General features: G+C 44.9%; 1 protein-coding gene across 4 annotated transcripts in view; it reads right to left on the reverse strand.

The window, feature by feature from the left end:
* wnk3 (WNK lysine deficient protein kinase 3) overlaps positions 1–25,609 on the reverse strand; it is an 83,752-nt gene that overhangs the window by 37,833 nt on the left and 20,310 nt on the right. For all 4 annotated transcript variants that reach the window (XM_069183534.1, XM_069183537.1, XM_069183531.1 and 1 more), the window contains exons 3-6: positions 3,968–4,140; positions 2,308–2,528; positions 1,150–1,307; positions 28–116 (exon numbers count right to left, since the gene is read on the reverse strand). In XM_069183534.1, coding sequence (XP_069039635.1) covers positions 28–116; positions 1,150–1,307; positions 2,308–2,528; positions 3,968–4,140 — 641 coding nt within the window. The remainder of the gene's footprint in view (positions 1–27; positions 117–1,149; positions 1,308–2,307; positions 2,529–3,967; positions 4,141–25,609) is intronic.

A 25,609-nucleotide genomic window follows, 5' to 3' on the forward strand; every position in this document is an offset into this window, starting at 1 on the left:
GCCTCTCTGTCTCTGAGGCACACCCACCTCTGGCTCTTGTTCTGGCGGATGCAGCCCTCGATGATCTCCTTGATCTCGGGGTCGCTCACCTTGTCAAAGCTGGCGGGCTTAATGCCCTGAAGAGGCAGGAAGGGCGAGAGAAGGAGTGAGTGGGGAAAATCACACAACCAACCCCCACCGCCACCAAAAAACCCCCAAAAAAACAGCAGTGATTTACAAACTAATGTTGGGACGATGGCTTTTCACTATGCAGAAATCAAACACTTGAATCTGTACCTTTCATCATGACCCCCTTACTGTGAAACTCACATACTCCTTAAGTGTAGAAACTATATTAACCAACACGGCAGTTAAGATCTTCCATCAATTTGTTTTCTATCCGCCTCATCCAATTCAGGGCGGCAGGGGAGACAGAGCTTATCCCAGAAAGGAAAGGGCGCAAGGCAGGGTACACCCCTGGACAAGATGCCAGTCTGTCACAGGGCTGACAGACACAGACACAGACACAGACACACACACACTCATGCCAGGGTCAATTTTCCCAGAAGCCAATTAACCCACCAGCATGTCTTTGGACTGTGGGAGGACACCAGAGCACCCGGAGGAAACCCACACGAGCTTGGGGAGAACATGCAATCTCCACATAGACAGCACCCCAGGTCCGGAATTGAACCCGGGACCCCAGCGCTGCAAGGTGGCAATGCTGATCACGCCTCCAGTTTGGTCTTTTTGCAGGTAAAAGATGATCAATACATGTACATGTAAGGAGGGAGCGGTGGCTCTGTGGCTCAGGATCTGCGCCTGTGGCTGGAAGGTTGCCGGTTCAAATCCTGCGGCCGGCAGAGGAATCCTACTCCGTTGGGCCCCTGAGCAAGGCCCTTCACCCCAACTGCTCCAGGGGCACCATACAATGGCAGACCCTGCGCTCTGACCCCAAGCTTCTCTCCCTGTCTGTGTGTCTGTGTCTCCATGGAGAAAAAGCTGGGGTATGCGAAAAGACGAATTCCTAATGCAAGAAATTGTACAGGGCTAATAAAGAAACATTATTATTATTACATTACATGAACAAAATCCGTGCCTGCAGATTCATGATCTTTATACTTTGTGAGGGGAGAGGAAGTGGGGAAACGCAGGGAAAGAGAGACTCACGCTAGTGACTTTGCGGTAGATCTGAGCGGCGTTCTGGCACTCGGAGTAGGGATACTCTGACGTGGCCATCTCCAGCATGCACATCCCAAACGCATAAACATCCACAGACTCATCATAGTGCTCCTCGTACATCTCCGGGGCCATGAACTCTGGGGTACCTGAGAGAGACAGGGGAGAGAATGCTGCACTGTGAGAAATACTCTGGGATTAGACAATCACTGTTCCCTAAAATAGCAAATCGAATCCCAGAATTCCCACCCCTGACAGAATCAGAACAGCTCCCGCTCCTACTGGGGGAGGAAACTCAATAGAGCTGCAGCCCAGTATATCACCTCCTGTCACAGCCCGAGGGACCCTGAGCCTGTCTCCCAGTGATGATTTATGTGATGTATAAAAATGTCCAATAATATGTCTGCAATGTAACAGTCAGTATTAATTGTACCTGCGTGGGAAAGAAGGGAAAGAAGAGAAGGAAGCTTGAGAAGGAGGCGTCAGAGGCAGAACAAAAGCCGAAATAATGGAGCCATAAAACAGGAGGGACAAGGAGGGACAAGGGGGAACAAGGGGGGACAAGGTGTTCAGAGGGGCAGGGGGCACAGAGAAGAAGACTGTCCAGAGAGAAAGTGGGGCACCCAGGAATGCAGACAAACATAGAAGAGAGGGGATACCAGTGGCAGGAGACAGAGACAGAGGCAGAGAAGAAAAAAATGTCTATGTGATTACTTAATTCACGTATATTAATTATTAATAACATTAATACTGTCCTCATCATGAGTAATACATTTCTTTATTACTCTGTGCAATTTATAGTTATTGTTGGACATGACTGTATGACTGCTTCTGCGTCAGAGCAATATAAAACCTTTCACTACAAAGGGCAAAGGGTGAAACAGCCACTTCACTATTCTCTTTCATCCTCTGCAGACACCGATGACATTCACTCAGTGTGATACTGCTGGTTTCAGGCAATTCGGGGTCATGCCTGCAAAGTGTCTCATAAACACGTTCGCCCAAGAGCTCAGATTAAAAAAGACGCCCAAAGGTGTATCAGAAGGGAATGCAATCTTCCGGCACGTGATATCACTCCCTGCATGTGATATTGTTACTCGTGTGTGACATCAGTGCCGGTTTCCGCTGCTGCTCTGACGGTGGCCATACCGATGACGCTCTTGGCGAAGGAGGTGCGCATGAGCGTGGCAAGGCCGAGGTCGCCGATCTTCACCGAGCCCGTGGGGCCCGTGATGAAGATGTTGTCGCACTTCAGGTCGCGGTGGATGATGGGAGGGGTCCTGGTGTGCAGGAAGTGGAGGCCCTTCAGGATCTGACGGCACCAGCTGCGCAGCACCTTGGGCTTCATCACCTTGAAGCGCTTCAGGTACCTGGACAGGCAGGGGGAAGGGCTGGTTCGGTCAGCCAGCCGGGCACTGACCCCCCTACACTCCCACACACGCGCACACAGGTCCCACTCCAGTCCAGCACGGCTCCCTCAGGACAGGGGCAGACACCTTCCGCTGCTGTGTCATCACAAGCGCGCGGGCAACAGCACGGCCCCCTGCAGCTGTCAAAGCCACCTGCTTCCTTTCTTTCATACTGCACACTTCCTACCAAACTCTCACCGCCGACAAAGTTCCCATCCTGTGAGATACAGGATTTAATGGTCATGTTTAAATATGAAAACCTGCAGCTCATGGTTCCGCCTGAGGCACGCTGACAGAGCAGTGCAGACAATGCAGATAAGGCAGCAGAGACAATGTTAGGGTCAAACATGGAGTCCCCATTACTTGTAAAGCACTTTGAGTGGAGTGTCCAGAAAAGCGCTACATAAGTGTAAGAAGTTATTATTATTAATAATAATAATAATATTATTATTATTATTAAATCCTTCATCCACATGAGAGTCAAACCACACCAACAGCTAATTCAGGGAAAAATATTCTTATTTCATACTTGGGATTCTACATGGGACTGGGTCCAGGGATGCGGACCACCGCCATTGCAGATATTTAAACTGAGAAAACACTGCAGTAAACAGCTGAGAAGAGCTACTTTCTCATTGCGTTGAGAGATGATTTCACTTGTTAAAGGCAGAGACATGGATTTCACACATGCACTCTTCCCTCAACTTTGACTTTCACGTGCGCAGTGCTTGCAAGACAGCCTTGCTCATTTGCATAACACTGCGCGTGTTCAGCCTGTGTTTGCCACTGGCCGATGCTGAAAGGCTAGTTCATGCACTTGTCACCTTCAGACTAGATTAGTAGAATGCAGTACCTTGCAGCCTGCCCAGCAGCACTTTAAGAAGGCACCAAAGCATTCAGGGTGCAGTCCTTTGTGTTTAAGAATGAAAATCTTGCTCTCACATTTCAGCCATATTATCCTGGCTTCACTGACTATTTATACAATTTCGAGGTGACTTTACAACTTAACTCACTTAAAGGAACATTAAGGGTCACGTCTCCTTAAATTACTGACATGCTGAAGTAACCCACCAAACCCCACCCTGCGAAATCACGAATACACCCAGCTAGACTTTAAAATTCCCTGCCAAAATGGTATTGCAAATTATAGGCCACTGGAGATGCTCAAACTCTCTTTAAAAACACAATTTTTCCCCCACATACGTCTTGTATTTTTATCAATTAGTAAGATCAAGTCTGTTAAACTTGGTTTGGTGTTTTGTTGTTTTTTAAATTTGCTGGTGAGAGGTGTTATATAAATAAAAGATGTTGAGGTGCTATTAAGACTGCTGCACAAACGGCCAATTCCACAGACAGTGTGACTGCTGGGTGCGTTCACGGTGACAGAGGGGAGCACTGACGTTTTGAGGGTGCCAGAGGTCATGAGTTCGGTGACAAGGACAATGCACTTCTTGCCCTTGAGTGCGGACTCCCAGGAGTCGTAGAAGCGCACGATGTTGGGGTGCTGCAGCCCCTTCAGCATCTCTGCCTCCTCCTTAAACCGCTGCTGCTCTGCCTTGGTCAGCTTCCGGTCCTGAGGGGGGAAGAGAGAAAGAGAGAGAACGCTGAATCTACACTGGGAATGTGCTCCACAGAGAGACACAGGACACTGAATCTACACTGGGAATGTGCTCCACAGAGAGACACAGGACACTGAATCTACACTGGGAATGTGCTCCACAGAGTCTCCACAGAGAGACACAGGACACTGAATCTACACTGTGAATGTGCTCCACAGAGTCTCCACAGAGAGACACAGGACACTGAATCTACACTGGGAATGTGCTCCACAGAGAGACACAGGAGACTGAATCTACACTGGGAATGTGCTCCACAGAGAGACACAGGACACTGAATCTACACTGTGAATGTGCTCCACAGAGTCTCCACAGAGAAACACAGGACACTGAATCTACACCATCACTGGGCTGCGCAGATTCTTCACAGACAAACACAGAACACTGAATCTGTTCTGTCTCTGTATCATTGTCACTGCGCCATACACACCATACATGCCGAAGAAATACAGCACTGAATATAAACTGCCACAAGCATAAGTAGGGGTGAGTTTGCCCTGACCTGACACTAAATGGTTTAGAAATTGCCAAGTGATCAGAAGTGATGTTCACGCTCACACTCAGTAATGTGTCTTATTGTGTGGCTGTCATGCTGCAGTGAGGACTCAAGAACTGCACTTTGGGAATTAATGACCTTCACCACTGTTTCCACTTTTCCTAAATAAATGTCTAATGGAATAGATCGCTGAGATTATGGGATTGTAGTCTTACTTTTACAGTCAGAATTTTTTTAATTCTATGGATATGGATATGGATCTACAAATCGCTCCTTTTCATCTCGGCTCACGCCAGCGGCTCTCATGAGGAGGGGCAAACTCGGCGCCCTGACCTGCGCTCCCGTTGAGCCACGTGTGTTTTCACTCGCTGAAAGATCTGCGGGAACGTCCAGGACGGTGGTTGCTGACCGGAGGGAAGGCTCATCCCTGGTTTACATAGTACATCACTGCAAGTCCGGAGGCTCCCAGGAAGTTGAGAGAGGGAGCTGGGAACGCCTTGGTGAAGGGATACCAGCCCCACCCTCGGTGAAGCCTGGGGCACCCCAGTCACGGTCAGCTCATCACGTGACTCAGGGTCAGTTTCGCAAGCTCTTCCTTTGCTCTTGCGAACAGCTTTACTCACGGAGTCAACTGCAGCCCAGTTTCTCCTGGTCACACAGCGTATGACAGTTGTTGTGCTCAAGCCCTGCCATTTTGAAATTAACTACCTCCCTACAACGCCACCATAAAAACACAGGAACTGTACAGTGTTTCCCTACAAGTCTGCACCACAAAGTATGATAAGAGCGCATGTCCTGCATGACGCTCAGGAGCAAGCTGTGTTTGTCTGCTTTGTTCAGTGAGGACTCCAGGCAAAAAAATACCCAGGGCCTTTACAGATGCTCGAAAAAAAAAAAAAACTTTTTGTTTGTTTTGACCTTCTTCCAAAATTCCATTTCGTATATTGCGTCTGGTCTTTTTAATTTCAGGGTTTTTCCTGAAAAGCAGGAACTGAAACAATCGAGCTCTGCAAGCGCAGTGGAATAACGAAACGTCAGCCACTTCTCTCTCGAAAGAACTCCAGCCCGGGCCTGAACTCCCCTCCTCATGCAGACAGTGGAGCTCTGCTGCAGCACACTGAATCTACTGGGCTCCAGCCCCCCCTGGCTCTCACTTTCCCTGTCTCGTCTCTCTTTGCTCTTTCTGAACATCTTAGAGCCCACGCAGGCCTGACCCTATCTGTCAGACTGCCATCGGAGCTGTGTCTCGGTGTCAACTCCAGGGCAAGAGGCTCGCCGAGGAGCAGTTGCATGTGCAGACTGACACACACTAGCTGTCTCCCAGCATTAAATTTACAAAAGGTGTTAAGTTCAGGGTTTTGTAGAACAATTCTGAGTGCCAAATTAATGAATGACGACGGTTAAAACAACAACAGCTCTAAGTGTCGTAGGTAAGTATATTTTCTGAGGCTCTGGAGATGAGTTCACAGGGATAAACAGTAATAGCAACTGTACAGCAATATGGTCATTGCTCTCTCTTCAGCAGCCCTGACGCCTGCTGCCTGACTCCCAGGCACCGTCTCTTCACCGAACTGCTCCACACTAACTCTCTGCCTCCACATGGGTTTGATTTCTACAGACAGAAAACTCCTGGGCAAGCTCCTAAACCCCAAACTGCAACACAAACACTGAAAACTGAAGCTGAACCAACAACACAAGAGGGGGTGGTAGTGCAATACTCCTACATTATACAAGAATCATTTTTATAAATAAAGGGGAAAAAATAGTCTACATTGGGTAATCATTTGCATATCTATCTCGCACTTCTCTGCCGAAACAAAAGCAATGCTCTCTACTGTCCTAATAGCTGCGTGCCATGACACCGATTTCGAGTGGATATTTCTCCTGACTGACGCGCCTTGCAGGTTTTAAATTACTGCCGCAGTTTTACAGCTATGACTCACATTATCAAGCACAGCAACACATGTACACCATAAAAAAAAAACAAAAAAACTTTGGCCTGTATTCTGAAAGACAAACACAAACATTTTGATGATTTCTAATCCACCACATCTGAGGCTGCAGATTCTGTTTCAACTGTTTCAACGGAGGTAGGAGGAGCAAGAATTTAGTCGAGCTAAACAAAAAAAAGAACCACAATCAAAATGCCCTAGCTTTGATTCGAACTAGGCACCCTGTGGCCTGTAAAGACAAGATGAGATGGTCTCTTGTCAGCCTTCCAAGAGAAGGCTAATCAATGGTTACATAACTGTGCAGCCACGAAAACAATGATAAAGCTGGCCAGCTCAGACTGCCTTCAGAGGAACCGTTACATATATTTGGGAACAAAAAGATGTGTCTGACAAGGTTTAGGGAAACAAGAAGGACAAAAGCATCCAGGAAAGAATGAATTTGACATCTGTAACCGTGGCAACGCTATGGTAACAGCAACATAGGAGCTCCAGCTGGTGGCACACAGTACAAATATGGGCGTCCTTTCTTTCCTGTGAAAAGGACATAGTCCTTCCCCTGCTGAACCTCATCCCATTTATTTCAGGTTTGGCACTGTAGCAGAGCTACTCGAGACAGGGATGGAGGGCCCACTCCTGGCTGCTACAGCGACACACAGCTCAGGCAACCAGCCTACCGGCGTGTGTTTGAGAGACGGGAGGAAAACTAGAGAACCCACTGACACAGGAGCTCCACACAGAAAGGCGCCACATCCCAGAAAAGGATCCCAGGTCACCAGAGCTGCGAGGCACCAGCACTAACAGCCGGGATGCCACGCAGCCCTGTGTGAAACACACTGCAACCAACTCCTCACTGCATGGAGGGCAACTTCCTTTACCCCTTCCCTGCAGCTGGGTGGTCACCAACAGTGCCGTTTCGCCTGCTGTTGACACCGAGAAGTACCATCCTGTAGGGTTTCTACTCCTGCAAATACTGTAATAACTTGAAAGAGTCCTCACTGTAGACATCTGACCCCTGGCCTGGGGTCTTTATTCCTGACCCGGCTTGTGTGAGTTTTAAACAGACACCTGGTGCTGTACGTGACCCCTCAGGAACAGCTGAAAGGATCAGGAATAGCCCTGGGGCAGAAGTGGAAGCACTGTGGTAATGGTCACTCCAACACCCATTCATGGTCAGAACGTAGGGTGACCAGAGCCGAACTCGGACTATAAAACACTCTGTAATATTTGTTTTTCAGTGCACAGGGAGAGATACACCTTGTGTGCGTCTCCTTCTGCGTTCTCTGGAAATGGCCATTTTCGTCACAATTAAACTCATCTCAAAGCTTCACAGAACTGCGCCGTGTCTCCTTTTATCCTTACACCTCCATAAGGGCAGTTACTGAACACAACAGCGCATTGAAATGAAGAAAATGCAACCAACCTGCAAAGTTGTATTACTCAGAACTTTCAAGCGATAAATTCATTATACCGAGAACAGAAAGGAAAACAAGGCACTGTGAGAGTCACAGCTGTAATCCCTTGCTCCCCTGCATACCTGCTAACGCACGATGCAAACAGCACAGCTGCCTGACACGGTCTGCTGTGTCTGCTCTGTTTTGTGCCCGGTGCTATGTCTCAGCATTACGGCTGAACGTTTTGATGTGATGGTGTTATGTAACAACAGCAATTACTTTATAACAATGGGAAGGAGAAATAAATTATATTTTCATGCGTATGCAGTAATCTTCGCTTGAGAGCTCTAGGCCGAAACTCCAGTTGAAACTTCATACGACCTTATTATTCAAACAGACACTTCCTGTCTGATGCTACCTCATGTATTTCGATTTCCCGTCTGCAATTGAGTCACGATAACAAAAAGCTGCCTCAGATGAAAAACCTGTTTAAAAACCTCTTACAAGAGGGGGGAAACCCTTTGTTTCCTCCTGAAAGTCGTGTTCGCAGCCGCCTCTCCAGTCTCTAATTGACTGGACTAAAGGTCTCAATTTGACATGTGTAAGTTTTCTGTGATGAGTGTACAACTGTGCTTCTCATTTTGCTGGAGAAGAAGATTTTAAATGAAGACAGTTTTCATACTGTACAATTAAGAGTCTGTTGTGTTAATATAGTATCTATCCTGTGGAATCCCATTCACCACACACTGAATGTTAGTGAGTTCATTCATTAGACTAGTAGTTCTGGTGCCTGTAGCAGTTCGGCATTTTGTTTCAAAAAGATTTAATTCATATTTAAAGTCAAGATTGCTTTCCACTGAAGTCTACAAAATACATATTTGTGTTTTACTGTTTAAATTTGCAGTTACTGTGTCCAAGTAAAGTTGACTGTTATTTTTCCAAAAGGTTCAGAGAACCTTGGCAACACCACATACAGTACCTGTGGAAACCCCGACTTGGACTGTAAGGAGAACAGAAAGTTCATGGGGCTCTTTTAAAAATCCCCCTCCAGCTTGGAGCAAGTTAATGTCAGGGTGTATGAGACCTGACCTGTGTCACATGTTGCGTGGGATCTACAGTGGAGTCACATGGAGGAGGCAGGCAGGCAGGCTCAACCATCTGTCCCACACAGCTGGGGTCTCAGCAGTTTGCCACACTGTTATTAAGGACCATTAAAAATGCACAGAACATAGAAGAGAGCAGAAGCTGTACTGAAGCTTTACTACAGGTGTATCTGTTATGAAACACCAAGGAACTGGTGCTGACACCTGATGAGAAAAAAGACTGAGGTGGAAAAGTGTGGTCCTTTTGATTGAGTCTATTTTGCTTCACCATATTAAGCTCAGAATGGACACCTGACTTCAAGGGCAGAAAAATAAGACTTTTCATAAGTATACTATTCACAAACATATAAGACAATGCAAATGTGTGGTATGAATATATAGGATATGCGCATATTTATGCATGCCCTCAGTATGAAGAATGCAAAACTCAATCCTGAACATTCTTTCCATTTCTTCCAAAGGTCATCTAAAGTTTATATCTTCCAGGACAGAAAACTCTCCCTGACCTTCAGCCTGCTGCAGATTAATTTCAAGTTCAAACACTGCCTTGGGAAGAAAATACAGAACAGCAAAGGTATTTCTTGGAAACAAAAGTGCAATAAATTAATAGGAAGAATTTCTTGTCCTTAAAAGATGTTCATGTTTCTCTTCTCTCTGTCCCATTGTCCTCAATATAATACACGAATCCTTGAGAACCGGCATTGTACCAACGGTCCTCAAAACTGCTGCTATTACCCCAGTGCCAAAGAAGCCTAACATGGCTCTCGACAATCTTAACAACTTTCGCCCCATCTCCAACTTACCCTTTCTCTCTAAAATTCTAGAACGTGCTGTCACACTTCAGTTACATAACCACCTCATGACAAACAACCTTTTCGAACCCCTCCAATCTGGCTTCCGTCAACTTCACAGCACAGAAACCGCCCTAGTCAAAGTCACTAACGATCTCCTAATAGCTTCTGATTCTGGTTCTCTTTCCATACTCATCCTTCTTGATCTCAGTGCTGCCTTTGACACTGTTGACCATAACATCTTGCTTTCTCGTCTCGAGACTGTGTTTGGAGTCTCTGACACTGCCCTCAAATGGTTTAAGTCTTACCTCACTGATCGCTGTCACTTTGTCTCTCTCAATGGGTACAGGTCTGAAATCAGTCTTGTCAAGTCTGGTGTCCCCCAGGGCTCAATACTGGGCCCCTTGCTCTTCAGCATTTACATGTTCCCACTTGGTCAGCTTTTAAGATCACATGGCCTCAGCTTTCATTTTTACGCTGACGATACTCAAATATACATCCATACCAAACCCGACACTGACGTGGCTGTCTCTATTCTATCTAACTGCATCTCTGACATAAAAATTTGGATGACTCAAAACTTCCTTCATCTTAACTGTGACAAGACTGAGGTCATGCTTATTGGTACCCCCCATCAACTTCGTAAAGCCAGTCCTGTAACCCTGTAGATGGCTCTGTACTAGAGCTTCAATCAAAATTGAAAAACCTTGGGGTTATATTCGATTCTGGCTTAACATTCGACCCACATGTACAGCATACTGTCAAAACATCTTTTTTTCACCTTAGAAATATCGCAAGACTACGCCCTATGCTATCATTAACTGTGGCTGAAAAGCTGACCAACATATTTGTATTCTCCCGAATTGACTACTGCAATGCTCTGCTCCCTGGTGTATCTAAATCTACTCTGAACAAGCTGCAGTATGTCCAAAATTCAGCAGCCAGAATCCTGACCAGGTCTAGTACAAGTGTTCACATTACTCCTATCCTCGAGTCCTTGCACTGGCTTCCGGTCAAATTCCGCGTAGACTTTAAAATCCTCATGCTCACCTACAAGGCTTTACATGGCTTGGCACCTCAATACCTGTCTGAACTTTTATCGCCCTACTCCCCACCTCGCAACCTCCGCTCTTCAAATTCTGCTCTCCTTACTGTCCCCCAAGCCCGTCTACATTGTATGGGCGACAGGGCCTTCTCCTGCTATGCCCCCAAGCTCTGGAACTCTTTGCCCAAGGATATTAGAGAGTCACCTTCTCTAAACTCCTTCAAATCCAGACTCAAAACCTTCTTCTTCAGAAAAGCCTTTACTTAACTGGTTCCATTCTTCACCCCTCTGCTCTTCTTAATACCATCTTCCACGGTCTCCTCTATCTTTATTGTTGTATTGTTGTAATTATAATTGTGTCCTGTCTTGTGAAATTTTCTTATTTATTGTTTAGTCTTCTTATTTATTGTTATTGTCATCCTGTAAAGCGCTTTGAGAAGCCACCTTTAAAGGCGCTATATAAAATAAAGTTTATTATTATTATTATTATTATGTTTAGACACTGCAGCTTAAGGACACGACTTTATGCTGTAGGTTAACAATGGCTGTCCAGCAGCAAAAAAAAAACTTCTGTGGTCTTTTATTTCGCTTCCCAAGTGCACTTTTACATTCAAGCACTGCTTGCAAAACAGCCTGTTCTAATGGAAACTTTGAAGGCTTTATAGATATGCAAATACCCATATCTTGAGAAGCACAGGCCTCACTGAGTGCTTTGCTTATCTGCTGCAGGAGGTCAGAGGCAGGGGGTTGGAGGGACAGCGAGAAAGCGAGGCAGGACAGCAGTGACCGCCAGTTCCTCTGCACCGAAATACTTCTCTGTGCGTTTGCCTCTAAACCATTTATTCTTGCACCAGTTAGCGATGAGGGTTTTTTTTACATTTAAGCCATTTCTGCAGACAGCTGAGCAATGCCAGGTCAGATGGGGTCCGACGTGCACGTGCTGTGAGGTGGGAGACAGGGGAGTTCTCAAAGGGAATTTCACAGGCCACCGAATTCTGTCCCCTTGTATCTTAAGAAAGTGAGTGAAAAACTTTCAAGGCTAGAAATCCAGAGAGAGAATGTAGGATTCGGGGAAAAAAGGGAATGACTTTTGTTCAGTACAATAACTGTTTTGTACAGTAGCAATGATTTGCTTATCTTACATCCTCTATGTACCTCCAATCAGGGGAAAACATAACTGATGACCACGAAATTCCTAGTCATTCAAACATGTACCTGCAAGAAACCTTTGCCTTGCTCCTTGGGAGCGCATGAGAATCCAGATCTTTCTTTCTCTGTGAGACTATAAGAGTGCCTGTTGTGGTTGTGTCTGTGAACTTAAAGAGGCGAAACTCTAGCTCAACTGTTGTTCCGTAGAGCATGTGTAACTCACTCCCGATCGGCTGGCATGCTTTTATTTAATATTGGCTTCACTCAATTCACTCTCCCCAGAGTCTCCCTCTACAGCCCAACACCGACGCTCTCACAGAGGCAGCAGGGAGCACTTAACAGTGCTCACTGCAACCCCTAATTTAATAATCCACCAGCATCGATCATGCACAAAGAGGGGAGGGAGTTGGGTTGTAATGAACTAGACAATGTAAGGAATCATTTCATTTCAGAAGGGGAGGGAGGGAGCAAGGGAAAAGGGAGAAAGGGGGTATTTGCTTTGATTTGTTCTGCAAAACAAGACCACAATTGGTTTTCAAAGCATTTTCCTCCAGAGGAAAATTAGCGCCCCATTTGCTGAAAATTACTCTCAGGATGAAAGGTGTAATTTCAGCTGCAATGTTCCACAGACGATTCTAGAAGATTCTATAAGATCATTAAGCACAGAGCCCTGCTCCAGGAAAATACAAACATCCCTCATTATAGTGTAAATGTCCTGTTTTGTACAGCCCATCTGTCCACAGCCAATGGCTTGACTGTCAGACTTGTATATGAATGCCTGTCAGGCCCTCCGTGATATACAAAGTCAAGCTGTTCCAGATACTGCACCACTGTGTGCATGTGTGCTCTGGTTTGTGCTCCAGGTCAGTATAATATAAATCACCTCGGTGCAGGGTGATGTTGCAATGAAAGTCTCAGCAGCCAAAACATGTTTCTTCTTTCACCATTATAGAACAAAATTAAGCTTTACTTGCTCCGTTGCAGCCAAAATACGGTGAGACAGCTCTCCACTCAAACAAAACATGCTCTTCCATCTCTCTTCCATTTGTCGATAGGATATATGTATAGTATCACATCTATAAATATAGGACAGATTATAAATATTATATATACTTTCATTTTCTTTATGTTAGTTTACCCCAATACTTTTTTCTCATCTGAAGTGGTGAAATTGAACACAGAAAGTTCTATAAGTACAACATATAAGCACAAAAATACCCAGAAATAAAAGATGACACTCTATGCTACTGCCTCAAATTCATCTTTTCATCACAAATCCTATCTGCTTGATTAAAAAGCAAAAACAGCAATTGTGACTTCACTGTCCTAATACTTATGGAGGGCACTTTAAATGTCTATGGGATTCATACTCATATCCACCCCGAGCTCACAGAAGTTTGACAACAGGTCGCCATAGTGCAACATGCTGAAGACAGACCATCTTTTCCAACCATTTTTAGCAGTTCTAGGTCACCACTGGACCACTTGTGTTTATCACCACTAGAAGAACCCTGGTCAAAAACAAACTCACAACATCTGGATCACAGGGCTCAACCTGAACTGCAAGTAAGTGCTTCTAGTAGGCGAGTCACACTGGAGTGCAGCGGCGTCAACGTTAGTTACTCTGCAAGTCGCTGGTCGGGTGAAGAGCTTACTCTAATCTAATGAGCTCAGAGTAACGAGATGTAGCCAATGCTGCAAAAGGGCGTCCCAGTCGACCAGTCTCCTAAATACCCTTCTTAACCAACTGTTGGCACAGCATTCGGCAAAAGCAGCAACAGCGATGAAACGGGAGTCGGCTTTCAGGCAAGAATGGGAGAGCATGAATGAGAGGTTGGGAGAAGGTAAGGCAGCTGGAGAACTGAGAGAGAGCAGGCAAGTGAGAGACAAGATGAGAAAAGAAGAGAAGGGGTGATAGGGGGAGTAAATAATGAACTGCTGAAACTCGTCACCTAGGTGGGGGGTTACCGATTTACCCGTGCCAAAACCTGCAGAACAGAACTGTCTGTTTTTTCACAAAACATTTCTTCCCGCAGTGGTCTAAATGTCAGCTTTCTGCACGAGAACCCTACTGTATAAAGCCACACTACAACACATATACTGTAGCAATATTGGTCACTGTTCTGTGCTTGATGTTGTCACATAGATATTATCTCAATTTCAATGGGCAGGACCTCTACACGGACTAAAGTACAGTCTCAACAATCTAAAATTCACATAAACACCTCACTGGGCACATGCATAATTTGATGTCCATTTTAAATAGAGAGCAGATTGGTTTGTTGTTTCTAATGTATCGTTCCATGGGATAACAAAATATAAAGCTCAAGTTGTGCAATTTCCCAAAAACGCCAGATGCTCAGTGCCTGTTCCAAGAGCAGAGTTAAAACAGCCAAAATAAGCTGACTTATTAAGATTAAAAGTCTTTATTATTAACCATTCAGAAGGAGAAATGCCATGAACAGGAGAAAACTTCTGACCATGTGGCTGGAGCAGCACGGGAAGTATCAGAACATCCCACAACAGAATATCCAAAACCTGGAGAGGTTAATGCTGACTGGAGTGTTTATAGAAAGGATTTAAAGAGAAAATGTCTAGTCAGAGCTGAAAAGGAGAGGTAGGTTTTGTTTTGTTTTTTTGTGATTTTGGATTATTTCTCGTACAGTGCAAATAAAAGAGCACTATCTTTCTACCTGGCGGCTGCATCTGGGAGTCTGATTCTCGAGACCCGCCTTATAAAAGATCCCTGCAACGGCACCCAGCCCCTGGGGGTGTCACAGTGACTATTCTTCCTGGACCATCATGTCCAAACCAAAGCTCCAGTCTGGTGACTGTGGACACTGGGCTACACAGGAGGTGCCATTATTCAAATAAGACATGAAACCAATGTCCTGATTTTGGTTACTAATGATCCTTTGGCACAGTTCAAAACCGGTGTTAGCCTCAGGGCCCCGGCTTTACAAATGCTGGCCAAACTCCAATCCTCCAGTTCGACTGTTGCTCTTACTCCTCGCCCTGACCTTTGGCATCCTTTGGGATATAATTTCTCCCGTTTATCTCATCCGAAGGACAGATCACAAGAACGTTAACTGATTTCCTGAGGGTAGCGAGTGACTGGAACAACTGGGACTCCCATTAATCACTGAGAGCCGTTTCCTAAAAGCGTTAAGGAAATAGCCTTTCCCAACAAGCCGCTCATATTGTAAAAGTTACCATTTCTTACCTACAATTTTTCTTAAAAACAGTGACTCCTAGCAAAGAGAGGCGGGCAAAGTTTTTGCATTGCTCTCATTCTCCCCATGTATGAGAACACACTCTTGACACACACACACACACAGGTCTGAGAGTAAAGATGCAGAGGAGTAACACCAGGATGCTAGAGAACAGGCTCAAGCAACATGTTCTGGGATGAATCGGCAAAGCCATCGTCCAAGTCAACTCTGCTGCCCTATATAGGGCAGGAAAAAAAAATCAAGGCAAACTAAAAACTAAGAACATATGTGGGGTTTATTTTTCCAAAAACTTAACACAAACTTAAACCGGAGCAATCATTTCGGATACATCCGACCTTCCCCAACCCAAGGAAGGGGCCGCAACTCGGCTTTTTGTACATTAATGAATGTGTTGCTCAGGAAACCCCTCGGCTGTCGTCTTCAGACCAGGGACAGGAATTTGGCTCGGTCCACGGTGCATAATCCACCCAGTAATAAACAAAGCCCTCTTTTGTGTGTTGTGTGCCGCGTGAGTGTGTGTGAACAGTGGGCAGGGGACGTCTGGCCCATCAGCACACTGGAACTGTGTTCTGTGGTCCAGCCCCGGGATCGCAATGCCAATATGCTTCAGTACCCCGGGAACATGTTTCCAAGTGAGTTTGTGTCAGGAGACTGCAGAATCCCCCCCCTCTTTGGTTTTCTGTGCTCACCCCTGATTTGTCAACGGATACAGGATGCCTGAAATGATAAATGTCACTTTGTTTCCAAGAATGGAAAAATATGCAAAAGTGCTTAAGCAACATGGCATCTGATAAAGCAGGATACCGCACTTCCTGCATGCAGGCCATGTCCCAGAAGACACAGCAGAGCGAACACGGGGACATGGGGCTCGTGCGATTTCCTGAAACATGCCAGCGAACGTGAAGACAGCACTCCAGGGTTTCCAGGGTAACAGGAGTGACAGCTATACCAACAGTAAGAAAGAGAGGCATGGCCGATTTCTTTCACCTTTTCGCAGCAACAGTGGGCACTTCAAAACCAACACTAACATGAGTATTTCAGGGGGGCTGGGGTTCGTATACATCATGGAGCCCGCCTGGATTATTGCCGGAGAGTTATAATTCAGTTTATTCAATGCATCCTTTAATCTGAAATCTCTGATTGCATGTCCTTGTGTGTACATGAAACCCTGCTCAACACATATGGGATGTCAGGTTTGTGCACACATCTACTGATCGACCAGATTGTGCCTTCTATATGTTAGGGAGGCCTCTCCTGAAACATGAGCCGCTGTGAAAATGCCTTGAGACGGAGATCTCTGCCCTTAAAAGGCCTCTGTATGGAAAAGTGTCTGAATTTCAGCCTCAAAATTTCCCAGGAAAAATAACACCGCCCCTGTGGTTACGGCACCTCACCTGCCTGCCTCAGCAGAGAAAGACATCTGCACGAAGCGACTGCAGCATATCCCCGAATAATCGGGCTTTCTGAGAAGGTGCAGGATGACCGCGACTGAAGCAGTTCACCCTTAAAAATGACGTACTGTACCAGGGTGCCATGGTGGCCCACTGCTGAGCAGTACAGCCTTGTTCGGTTCAGTTCTGGAACTGGGGTGCTATCTGTGTGGGCCTGGGGCGCTCAGGGGTCCTCCCACAGTCCAAAGACATGCTGTGAGGTTCACTGACTTCTGGGAAAATCGGCCCTGGAGCGCGCGTGTGCGTCTGTACCTGCCCTGCAATGGCCTTGTGTCCGTCCAGGGTGCAAGAACATATCCAACATCTTTTTAAAAGTTAAACAATTGAATTTAAAACAACTGCAGGGTTTTTTTATTGTTTAATCTGCACTCTGAGGAGAGAAGTTAAAACTGATTCACCTAGAGAGGAAAAGAAAGTAGTGACCTGTCCATCTCTTGTAAAAACATAGTAATGTGCTAGCCTTAGATGGAACTATACTATTCATTCACAGACACTTACACTATACCTTATAAAACCTGCTTGACTAGCCCCCTGGTTTCCCAGGTGTGATTGTGAGGTCCTCTGTTTATGCACTTTCTTTATGTTGTAGTGTGTAAAATAAACAATAAAAATAAATGCCAGAAAAAAGAAAAAGTCGTATGTTGAAAATATTACAAATTCACAGAACAGTCAGTCTAGGATTCTAATATTGCATATATTACATATACCTGATCATAGTACACTGGAAAGTTAGCACACTTCAAGTTACAAAACTCTGTCCTTTTTTCACCCTGCCTTTCAACCTGTAGAGTCTGCACTTATAAAAGTGTCACACCCTTCAATTTGATTTTGTTCTGCATCTAAAACATTAGTCAATTTAAATGTGAACCTATTGTGTTTTATCACTGAAGCTCCAGACTACTTATGTGATAACAACACTACATGTTGAAACAGCTAGACATTACAGCATTTGCATAAGCTACAATTATACAGTAGGTTTGCAACAAAAAAAACACAGTATTTGCCTATTTTTGACATCTACCTTTAATATCAATGTGAACAGATTTAGGGCCGTTTTACACCACGGTGTTGCGGCAGCACCTGTGGTCTCACTGTGTCCGCTGACTCTTATTGGGCAAATCGAAACGGATCCGTTCAATAGTAATGTATTGTACAGAAAGGTATCAGGGTTTCCATACTGTTGAAGTTAAATATGATGCAAACATATCTAAAAATTGCTTTTAAATTTTAAATATATAATTTCTTATTTAAGAAATTACTTAAATAAAATGACACCTTGTAAACAACCATATTCCAGCTGCTCACAGGTGGACACGTTCATAGCTCGAAGGTAAACAAAACTTATGCAAACTCACCATTTCACATTTTTACATTAACGTGTAAAGACAGATGCCAGAACTTAAGGCAAAATTGTGTGTTTCTTTGTCGTCTGCAGTCAGGCTTTTAGCCAGGTTTTTGAATAACTTCTCGAATGTTAACTTAAAGAAAGAAACACGAGCTAAAATTTTTACTTCACTTGCACGGTACGGTAATTGTTTTTACAGTCGCAAAAAAAAACCCCACAAAACGCGATGGAAACAACTGTCCAGAGCCACATCTAAGAGAGTCGCACCACAGGACAGCACAGCAGAGCCCACAAACAGGAAGATTAGCCCGTGCATTATTCCTTTTTCTTATAGAGCACGAATAGATGTCCTAAGAGCTATTTTCTTTCAAGTGGTGCGCTGTCACTGTGTTACAGAACATAATGGATGTTTCTCTCTTGTGAGGAGGCTGTAGTGCAGAGAAACAGAACTGGGTGAACCTCTCGTACATCACCCCTGGAGCCCACTCGTGCACACTAGCCCTTATGGGGAAATGTCCTTATACACAAGGCCTCACGTGACTTGTACACAGGAAGGAAGAGCAGGTCTGGGGCTGCTTTTATGCTGAGCAACAGTGTTGTTGTTTCACAACGGCCTCTCTCAGGTCTGCTGCCGCGGGGACGCTGACCCGCGGTGTAACCCACAGCCTGCTGTTTGCCCCAGCTGGTCGATACCGGAGGCGCTGTCATACAGCGCAGCGCAAGTCTAACTTCGATGGTCGCTGTGCATGGCAGGAAACATGAAGCCAATGTTACTGGAAAATCTTGGAAAACTGACAAAATAAACCCATCTGGCTGACCTTCGTGCACTTCCAAGAAATTTCAGATTGCTGGTTATATTCATGGGACACGTGTGTCTGCAAAACACAAATCTGCAGTAGATCAGCAAAGGGCAAATCTTTGAGGTATTCTGAAAAACGCACTCCAGGGTAAAGACCAGAACAACAGGCAAGAACCTCTGTAAATAGAGAAGTAGAGAACTATTTTCTTTTTAGCGCATTCTTTAATTTTATTTACAGAGAGCTAAAACACTGGGACCACTCAGGGAGCATTTAAGCTCTGTCCTGAGTGCACTGACACATGATATTGCAAAGGCTACAGGAGGAAGAAGGACATGTCATCCATACTGCAGACCTGTGTGCTGATAGCTTACTCTCCTTCAGCACAATTTAGTCTTCTCTGAGCGTTCTGCAGACTGCTCGAGGTGGCCAAGTGGTTAAGGCACAGTTCGCACTCTGTGGCCTACCCACTACTTTCTCGCTGCATGAAGACAGCTTTCGGATGCGAAGCAAGTGAGAGGTCCTGCTGTCAATTTAACCTGAAGTGGCTGATGCCACAGTTAAGCTCCTGAATATCTATAAGAGACTCCAGATAAAAGCAAGTGTTAGATGATGAACGTACCCTGAAATGGCTTGGGTCTGGAAGCAGCAAATTGTGTTTGAAAGAAGTGGGGTGGGCAGGGGCAGCATTGCTCACTTCCCTCCACTCAAACCCCTGGCTCTTACCATGTATCAGAGCCGGATCTCTCTCAGGAAAAAACACCTCATTTGTGAAGGTACCTGGGAAAGTAATGATGAAGCCACCAATTCTACTGGGACTGGAGCCTCCATTTTGTTACAGGTTTGTTCTACTGTACTGGGACTGTAGCTCCTACTGTAACAGGACTGTTCTACTGTACTGGGACTGTAGCCCCTATTGTAATAGGATGTTCTACTGTACTGGGACTGTAGCCCCTATTGTAACAGGATGTTCTACTGTACTGGGACTGTAGCTCCTACTGTAACAGGACTGTTCTACTGTACTGGGACTGTAGCTCCTATTGTTACAGGACTGTTCTACTGTACTGGGACTGTAGCCCCTGTTGTAACAGGACTGTTCTACTGTACTGGGACTGTAGCTCTATTGTAACAGGATGTTCTACTGTACTGGGACTGTAGCTCCTATTGTTATAGACTGTTCTACTGTACTGGGACTGTAGCCCTTGTTGTAACAGGACTGTTCTACTGTACTGGGACTGTAGCCCCTATTGTAACAGGCCTGTTCCACTGTACTGGGACTGTAGCCCCTATTGTAACAGGACTGTTCTACTGTACTGGGACTGTAATCCTTACTGTCACAGAACAGTTCTAATGTAGTGTTCCTGCAGACACCTGTGACACATCCTAAGAGTGTAGTACACCCAAATATGTGTTAGTCACAGAAAAATAAAAACAAACTTATTGATTGTTTATCACTTAGAACATTAACAAAATCATAAATTGGGCATTTAGATGTCTGTAGAATCCGGGCAATTCTTGTACTTAGTGGTAAATTGAGAAATGGTGATGAATACAAACGTAATCAGTAATACACTAACTGACTGAAAGACAGTTTTACAGTACAGTGGTGTAAAATGGTGTGTGGGTATTTACTATCTCCAGATACCAAAGAGTGAGCAGCATTAACAAAGAGCCACTCTCAAAAGACTTTAGCTTCTCTGGAGGTATTCAATGCCAAATAAAAGCAGCATCTCTTTTCTCTATACATGACAGTCTTGGTGGGTTTTCAATGTAGAACGTCTACAAATGGTGGAGAACATTTTGCACACAAGCAACAATCTCAGGCAGAGCATTCAGGCAGAACTGCCTCTGGTTCCCATTCGCTGAGGCTTCACTAATCTCATTAATCTTGTCCCTTTTGTCTCCCTCACTTCTGTCTGTCTGTCATTCTGACAATCAGACCGCAAATGTATTAAACAGTGCCCCGGCTGACAGACTGAGCACAACCCTTGCTTCCAAATTGGCTGAAATGCCACACTTTTTTTTTTATTTAAACCATAACAGTAGCTCTGGAGAGGAATATTTTTGTTTTTTACACTGAGACTGTGGATCAGGAGCCTTCCTGGAGCATAAACAGCTTTCTGTGCTGTTCTGTTGCCACTAAGACGTGGGCCTGTGAACCCCACTATTCTGTTACGCTCCTGGGGGACCTCAATGTCATTCCATCAGGGAACAGGCTACCCAGGGGACTCCTCCCTCTGGGGCTTCTTGCCACACACTTCAAACATCACAGCAATCACTCTGTCTGACAATACAGAAGAGAAAAAAACTGGGGGGAAAAAGACGACAGCTCCACGGATTTTCACGTTACATTTCTCCAGCTAAGCCGACTTGCTTAAGCCCGGCATTCAGGAGTAAGACCGTGGCACACCTCATTTCATGGGTCTGTGTTCAGCGACTGTCCCGTTCCCAAGGCTGATGCCAGTGGGTCTGCCTGGCGGATTCACAAGCCCTGATCCAGTCATGCGACCCGCCACATTTCCCAGTTTGCTTTGTTTGAGCGCTTGTGTTCGTCAAGGAGCCCCGCGCCAACCCGGCCACCTTCTCAAACACCCCTGGATAATCCATTCCCCCGCTGCGTGGAGCGGTGCCTGACCCCATCGTCGTCCCCACACGCACATCCCAGCGCCAGGCGATTTAGGATGGCACGAGTCCCGGCCAGCACGCCCATGAAAGGGCGAGCTGTAAACACACTCGCTCTCTCACATGCCGGGACTCACAGACAGCAGCCCGACTCAGCATTTGTTTAAATCTGCTGAGAGCATTTTTTTCTCACCCTTCAACCTCTCCCTCTGCCCTTTCATTCCATTGTGCTCAACAGGCTGATTAAATCAGCGGGTGACAGTGTAAAAACATTCAGCACTGCCCACTGACAAGAGGGAATGAGCCTGTGAGCAAGTGTGTGTGAGTCTGTGTGAGAGAGAGACAGAGAGAAAATAGGTACATTTGCTTTCATGCTTCGGACAGATTTGTGTTTCAACTGCTCTCAACAATCACCTTAACGGGAAAACCTTTGAGTCTCCTTCACTGCAAACTCCAAAGTCAAGAGTCACCATAATGTCTCTTACATAGAAATTATCTGTAGAAAATTCAGATATTGGCAAAACCAAAATAGCTCAACTGCACTGGAATAATGAAAAGTTCAAACATACAGTAACATTTGCTTTTGTGTGGCTTTTATAAGATATGCAGAACGTTACAAGAAATTCTGCATGAGTTGGGGCTTCTGCATTCTCAACAATCCCGAAAACCCGAGCAATTAAAAGACAAGCAGTTCCAATTATTGAACAGGAATGGATAAGTGGGAAGAAATCAATTCTTCGGGCAGGAAGCTGAGTCAGCATGTGTTGGCTGCAAAGAAATGAACCTTCACCTGTTCCTTAGAAATCTGTTCTTTTTTAATACTCTCACTAATCGACAGAATATTCACCCACAAGCGCATGTTTATTCCAGGGCCACTTGTAACTCATGTAAAGTTTTACGCCTGAATACCCCGTCCTTTGAACCAGAAGCTGTGCACAAAGAGGACCATGTAGCCTGACAGCACACACTGTGGAGGCCAAATCACTGCCATACCTAAAGAAGCAGCCTGCTGAGCTTCTGACCATTCGATCAAGCACAGGTGTGCCTAAAGGGATCGACTTCCAACCACCTCTGACTATCCTGCAGCAGGGTTGAAGCTGCAGTCCAAGACACGTCAACGTTGCTTTCACCTACAATCCATCATAAAGCATAAAAAATGACTAAATGCATTCCTTCCCAGGAATCCCTCTGAACAGTTTCTGAACCTTTCAGATATCAGGGATTGGCTGTCTTGTCTTCCTAAACTGCTGCGGAACATGAAGTCCAAGCCATTTTCACCGGTCTTTAAAGGTTTGCAGGGGTTTTTGCACATACTGTAGGCCTCACCTACATGCTCATGTCCACGAAATGAAAGCGCACACTCTGGAGCACCAGAACAAACAAAGCAGAACAGATGGTCCTGCTTTGGACGGATGAGGTCTGGTGACCCAGGTGGCTTGTAGGCAGAGCTCAGAACAGTCTCAGGAGTGCACACAAAAAACTCTCTCGTTTTACAAACCGGATCATTTCATGGACTAAAAATGTTAAAAACTGTTTGACAATTGTAGTACACAAACGTAATAGGCACGTAATAGGCACGCCGTCGCACGCTGCAATGGGAACTAAGGGAATCACTAATGTATGTTGAAAAAAATAATTATGTTTTGGAAACATAACAGAATAAAAAAAACAGAGGCGTAAACTGTCGCTCTACAGACACACTATGCTTGTTCAGCGACAAGAACTTGAGATATACAGAAAACAACCGGACTGTGGTGGTCTGAAATGCCTTTTCTTATTCGATGTGGCTCTTTAAATAAAATGTATCTATAACAACCCTAAAAACAGGGTCATGGGACTGAATGTTTGACAGTGGTGGCTGAGTAGGGATAACAGTAAGGACTGCAAGAAATGGTGACAAAGCAGTTTTTTCCCTTCATTTTTCTCCAATTTCATGTACAGAATCGCAGGCACCGTCACGAATACCAATGACAACAAGATGAGACAACACAGTTCATAGCTGCTGCCTCTGGGCAACAGCTCTGTCACTGACAGTTCAGGTCCTCTTGTACATATTTATAAGACCCACATTGTCATAATAAGGCAGACCTGATACAGTGATGAAGCAATTAACACATAAGAAATAGGAGGAGGGCGATTGGACTACCTAGCCTGTTAGATACAGTAGTTAGCAGTTAACTGTCCCCAGGATCCAGGTGGTCATCCTGCCATTTCTTGAAAGAAACCATGGGCTTCAACACCACATCTGGGCAGCTTGTTCTCCACTCCCACCACCCTCAATTACAAAGTACTGCAGTACCAAGCAAAACAGTTTTCATTGAATGAGCATTCATTTTAATGTGGCAGATCACTGTCCATTTATTACTCGTGAAAGATGTAGGATTAAAACACAGACAGAATCCTGAAGCTTTGCATCCACCAACAAAATAAAGTTAAACAAAGGCAAAGGAATCTCTGTGTACCTATTTATCAACTTACCTAGATATTGTAAGCATAACTGTATTTACTGTTTATCTCTGATTTCTCATTGTATCAATGTATCTGCCTGACACATTAAGGGCCTATCAAGCTGTCTATCTATGACCCGTGGAGATACAGCAGAGGAAATGAGATTTCTCTTTCTGCAGCAGAGATATACTGTATGAACACCATTGCTATGAACTGACTGGTCAGCTGCACCCATCACTCGAAACTGAAAGTTACAAACATGCTGCAGTGACAGAAAAAGGGACAGCAAAGCTTAAATCCAGATACTGTTTTGCTATGAGGTCCAGTAAAGTTTGCAACATTTTTATTTAAGGTGTGTTGTACAACCAAAACTTATATATTTCAAACAGAAGATGAAAAAAAATTGTATATCTTTATTTAAATTATATTGTTACATCCTTAGGTGACTGAGAAGCTCTCTATTTTAGATAATGTTTGTGACACTTAGTAGAGATGTTTGAAGTTAATGTTTGCCAAGATCTGGGGGGTCCCTTGAGCAGAAGCAATTGTAAAGTTTACCTTAGCATACCTAGTTAAGTTGTGGATTAATGATTGTCAAGGAGCAGTACACACACACAGACAATATAAGATCATCTTAAGAGCACAGAAAAAAAGGAAGAAACAAGCAGCAGGGAAGAAGCAGAGAAGAGGAAGGAGTCCGGAGGAGTTGGGGCTTGAAGCTTGCGCCAGGCGAGAGCCCCGACTTCATGATCATGCAAATCAAAACCTGACTGGAGCTGAGTATCTGAACCTTGTTTGAGAGAGCGTGCTTGTCTGCGTTTTTAGTTTCCTGGATAAAAGATACCTCAGTTAGAAACGTCTTTCTTGCTTTTTTATGGATAGGGATATAGGCTCCCATTTATTTTGTGGCATCCAGGGTGCATAGAGAGGGATTTAACTGCAGGCTGCTTTGCATTTAGTTAGAAGGCAGCTCATCTCTTATGTGGCCTCGGTAGGTATTGTGAGTTTAATGCTTAGTAGTAGTCTAGGGTTCTCTGGAAGACCAGAATGTTGGGCCTCCGAAACACCTTGTTTGTAAATACTGTATATTGAGTAACAACTTGTGTGTTGTACGTGTTGTCATCGTAATAAATATTTGTTTAACCAAGTGTGCCTGGATTATTACTCCTCTCAACAAAGCTGTGCCAGAGAGCAAAGAATTAATGTGCCTCTAATTATACCAGCCACTCGGGTGTTTTGCTAGAAATCACTTACAAGCTGATAATAATTATTTCACTTATTGCCTAAACTGCTCGGCGAATTCCTGATTTTCTTAACCCCCCATTGGTAACAATATGTAAATTGCCCCGGCACCATTCCTACCATTCTGACAGGTGTCCCAGCTCGGATCAGACCGGGAAGAGGCTTGATTCACGCAGGTCACAAAAAATGACAGCCCCAAAAACCACGCCATTTTTTGACTGGGGTGAAAGCTCCATCTTTCGCATTACGCATTTCGCATTTCTAAATGGCTAATTATTAGGCGTTCACTAAGACAGAAGTCAATGACATCCCCCAGGCTGTGGCACAACGCAGCTCATTATTAAACAGTATTGGCACAGAA

Source organism: Lepisosteus oculatus, chromosome 2 (assembly GCF_040954835.1).
Source record: "Lepisosteus oculatus isolate fLepOcu1 chromosome 2, fLepOcu1.hap2, whole genome shotgun sequence".
Classification (NCBI taxonomy): domain Eukaryota; kingdom Metazoa; phylum Chordata; class Actinopteri; order Semionotiformes; family Lepisosteidae; genus Lepisosteus; species Lepisosteus oculatus.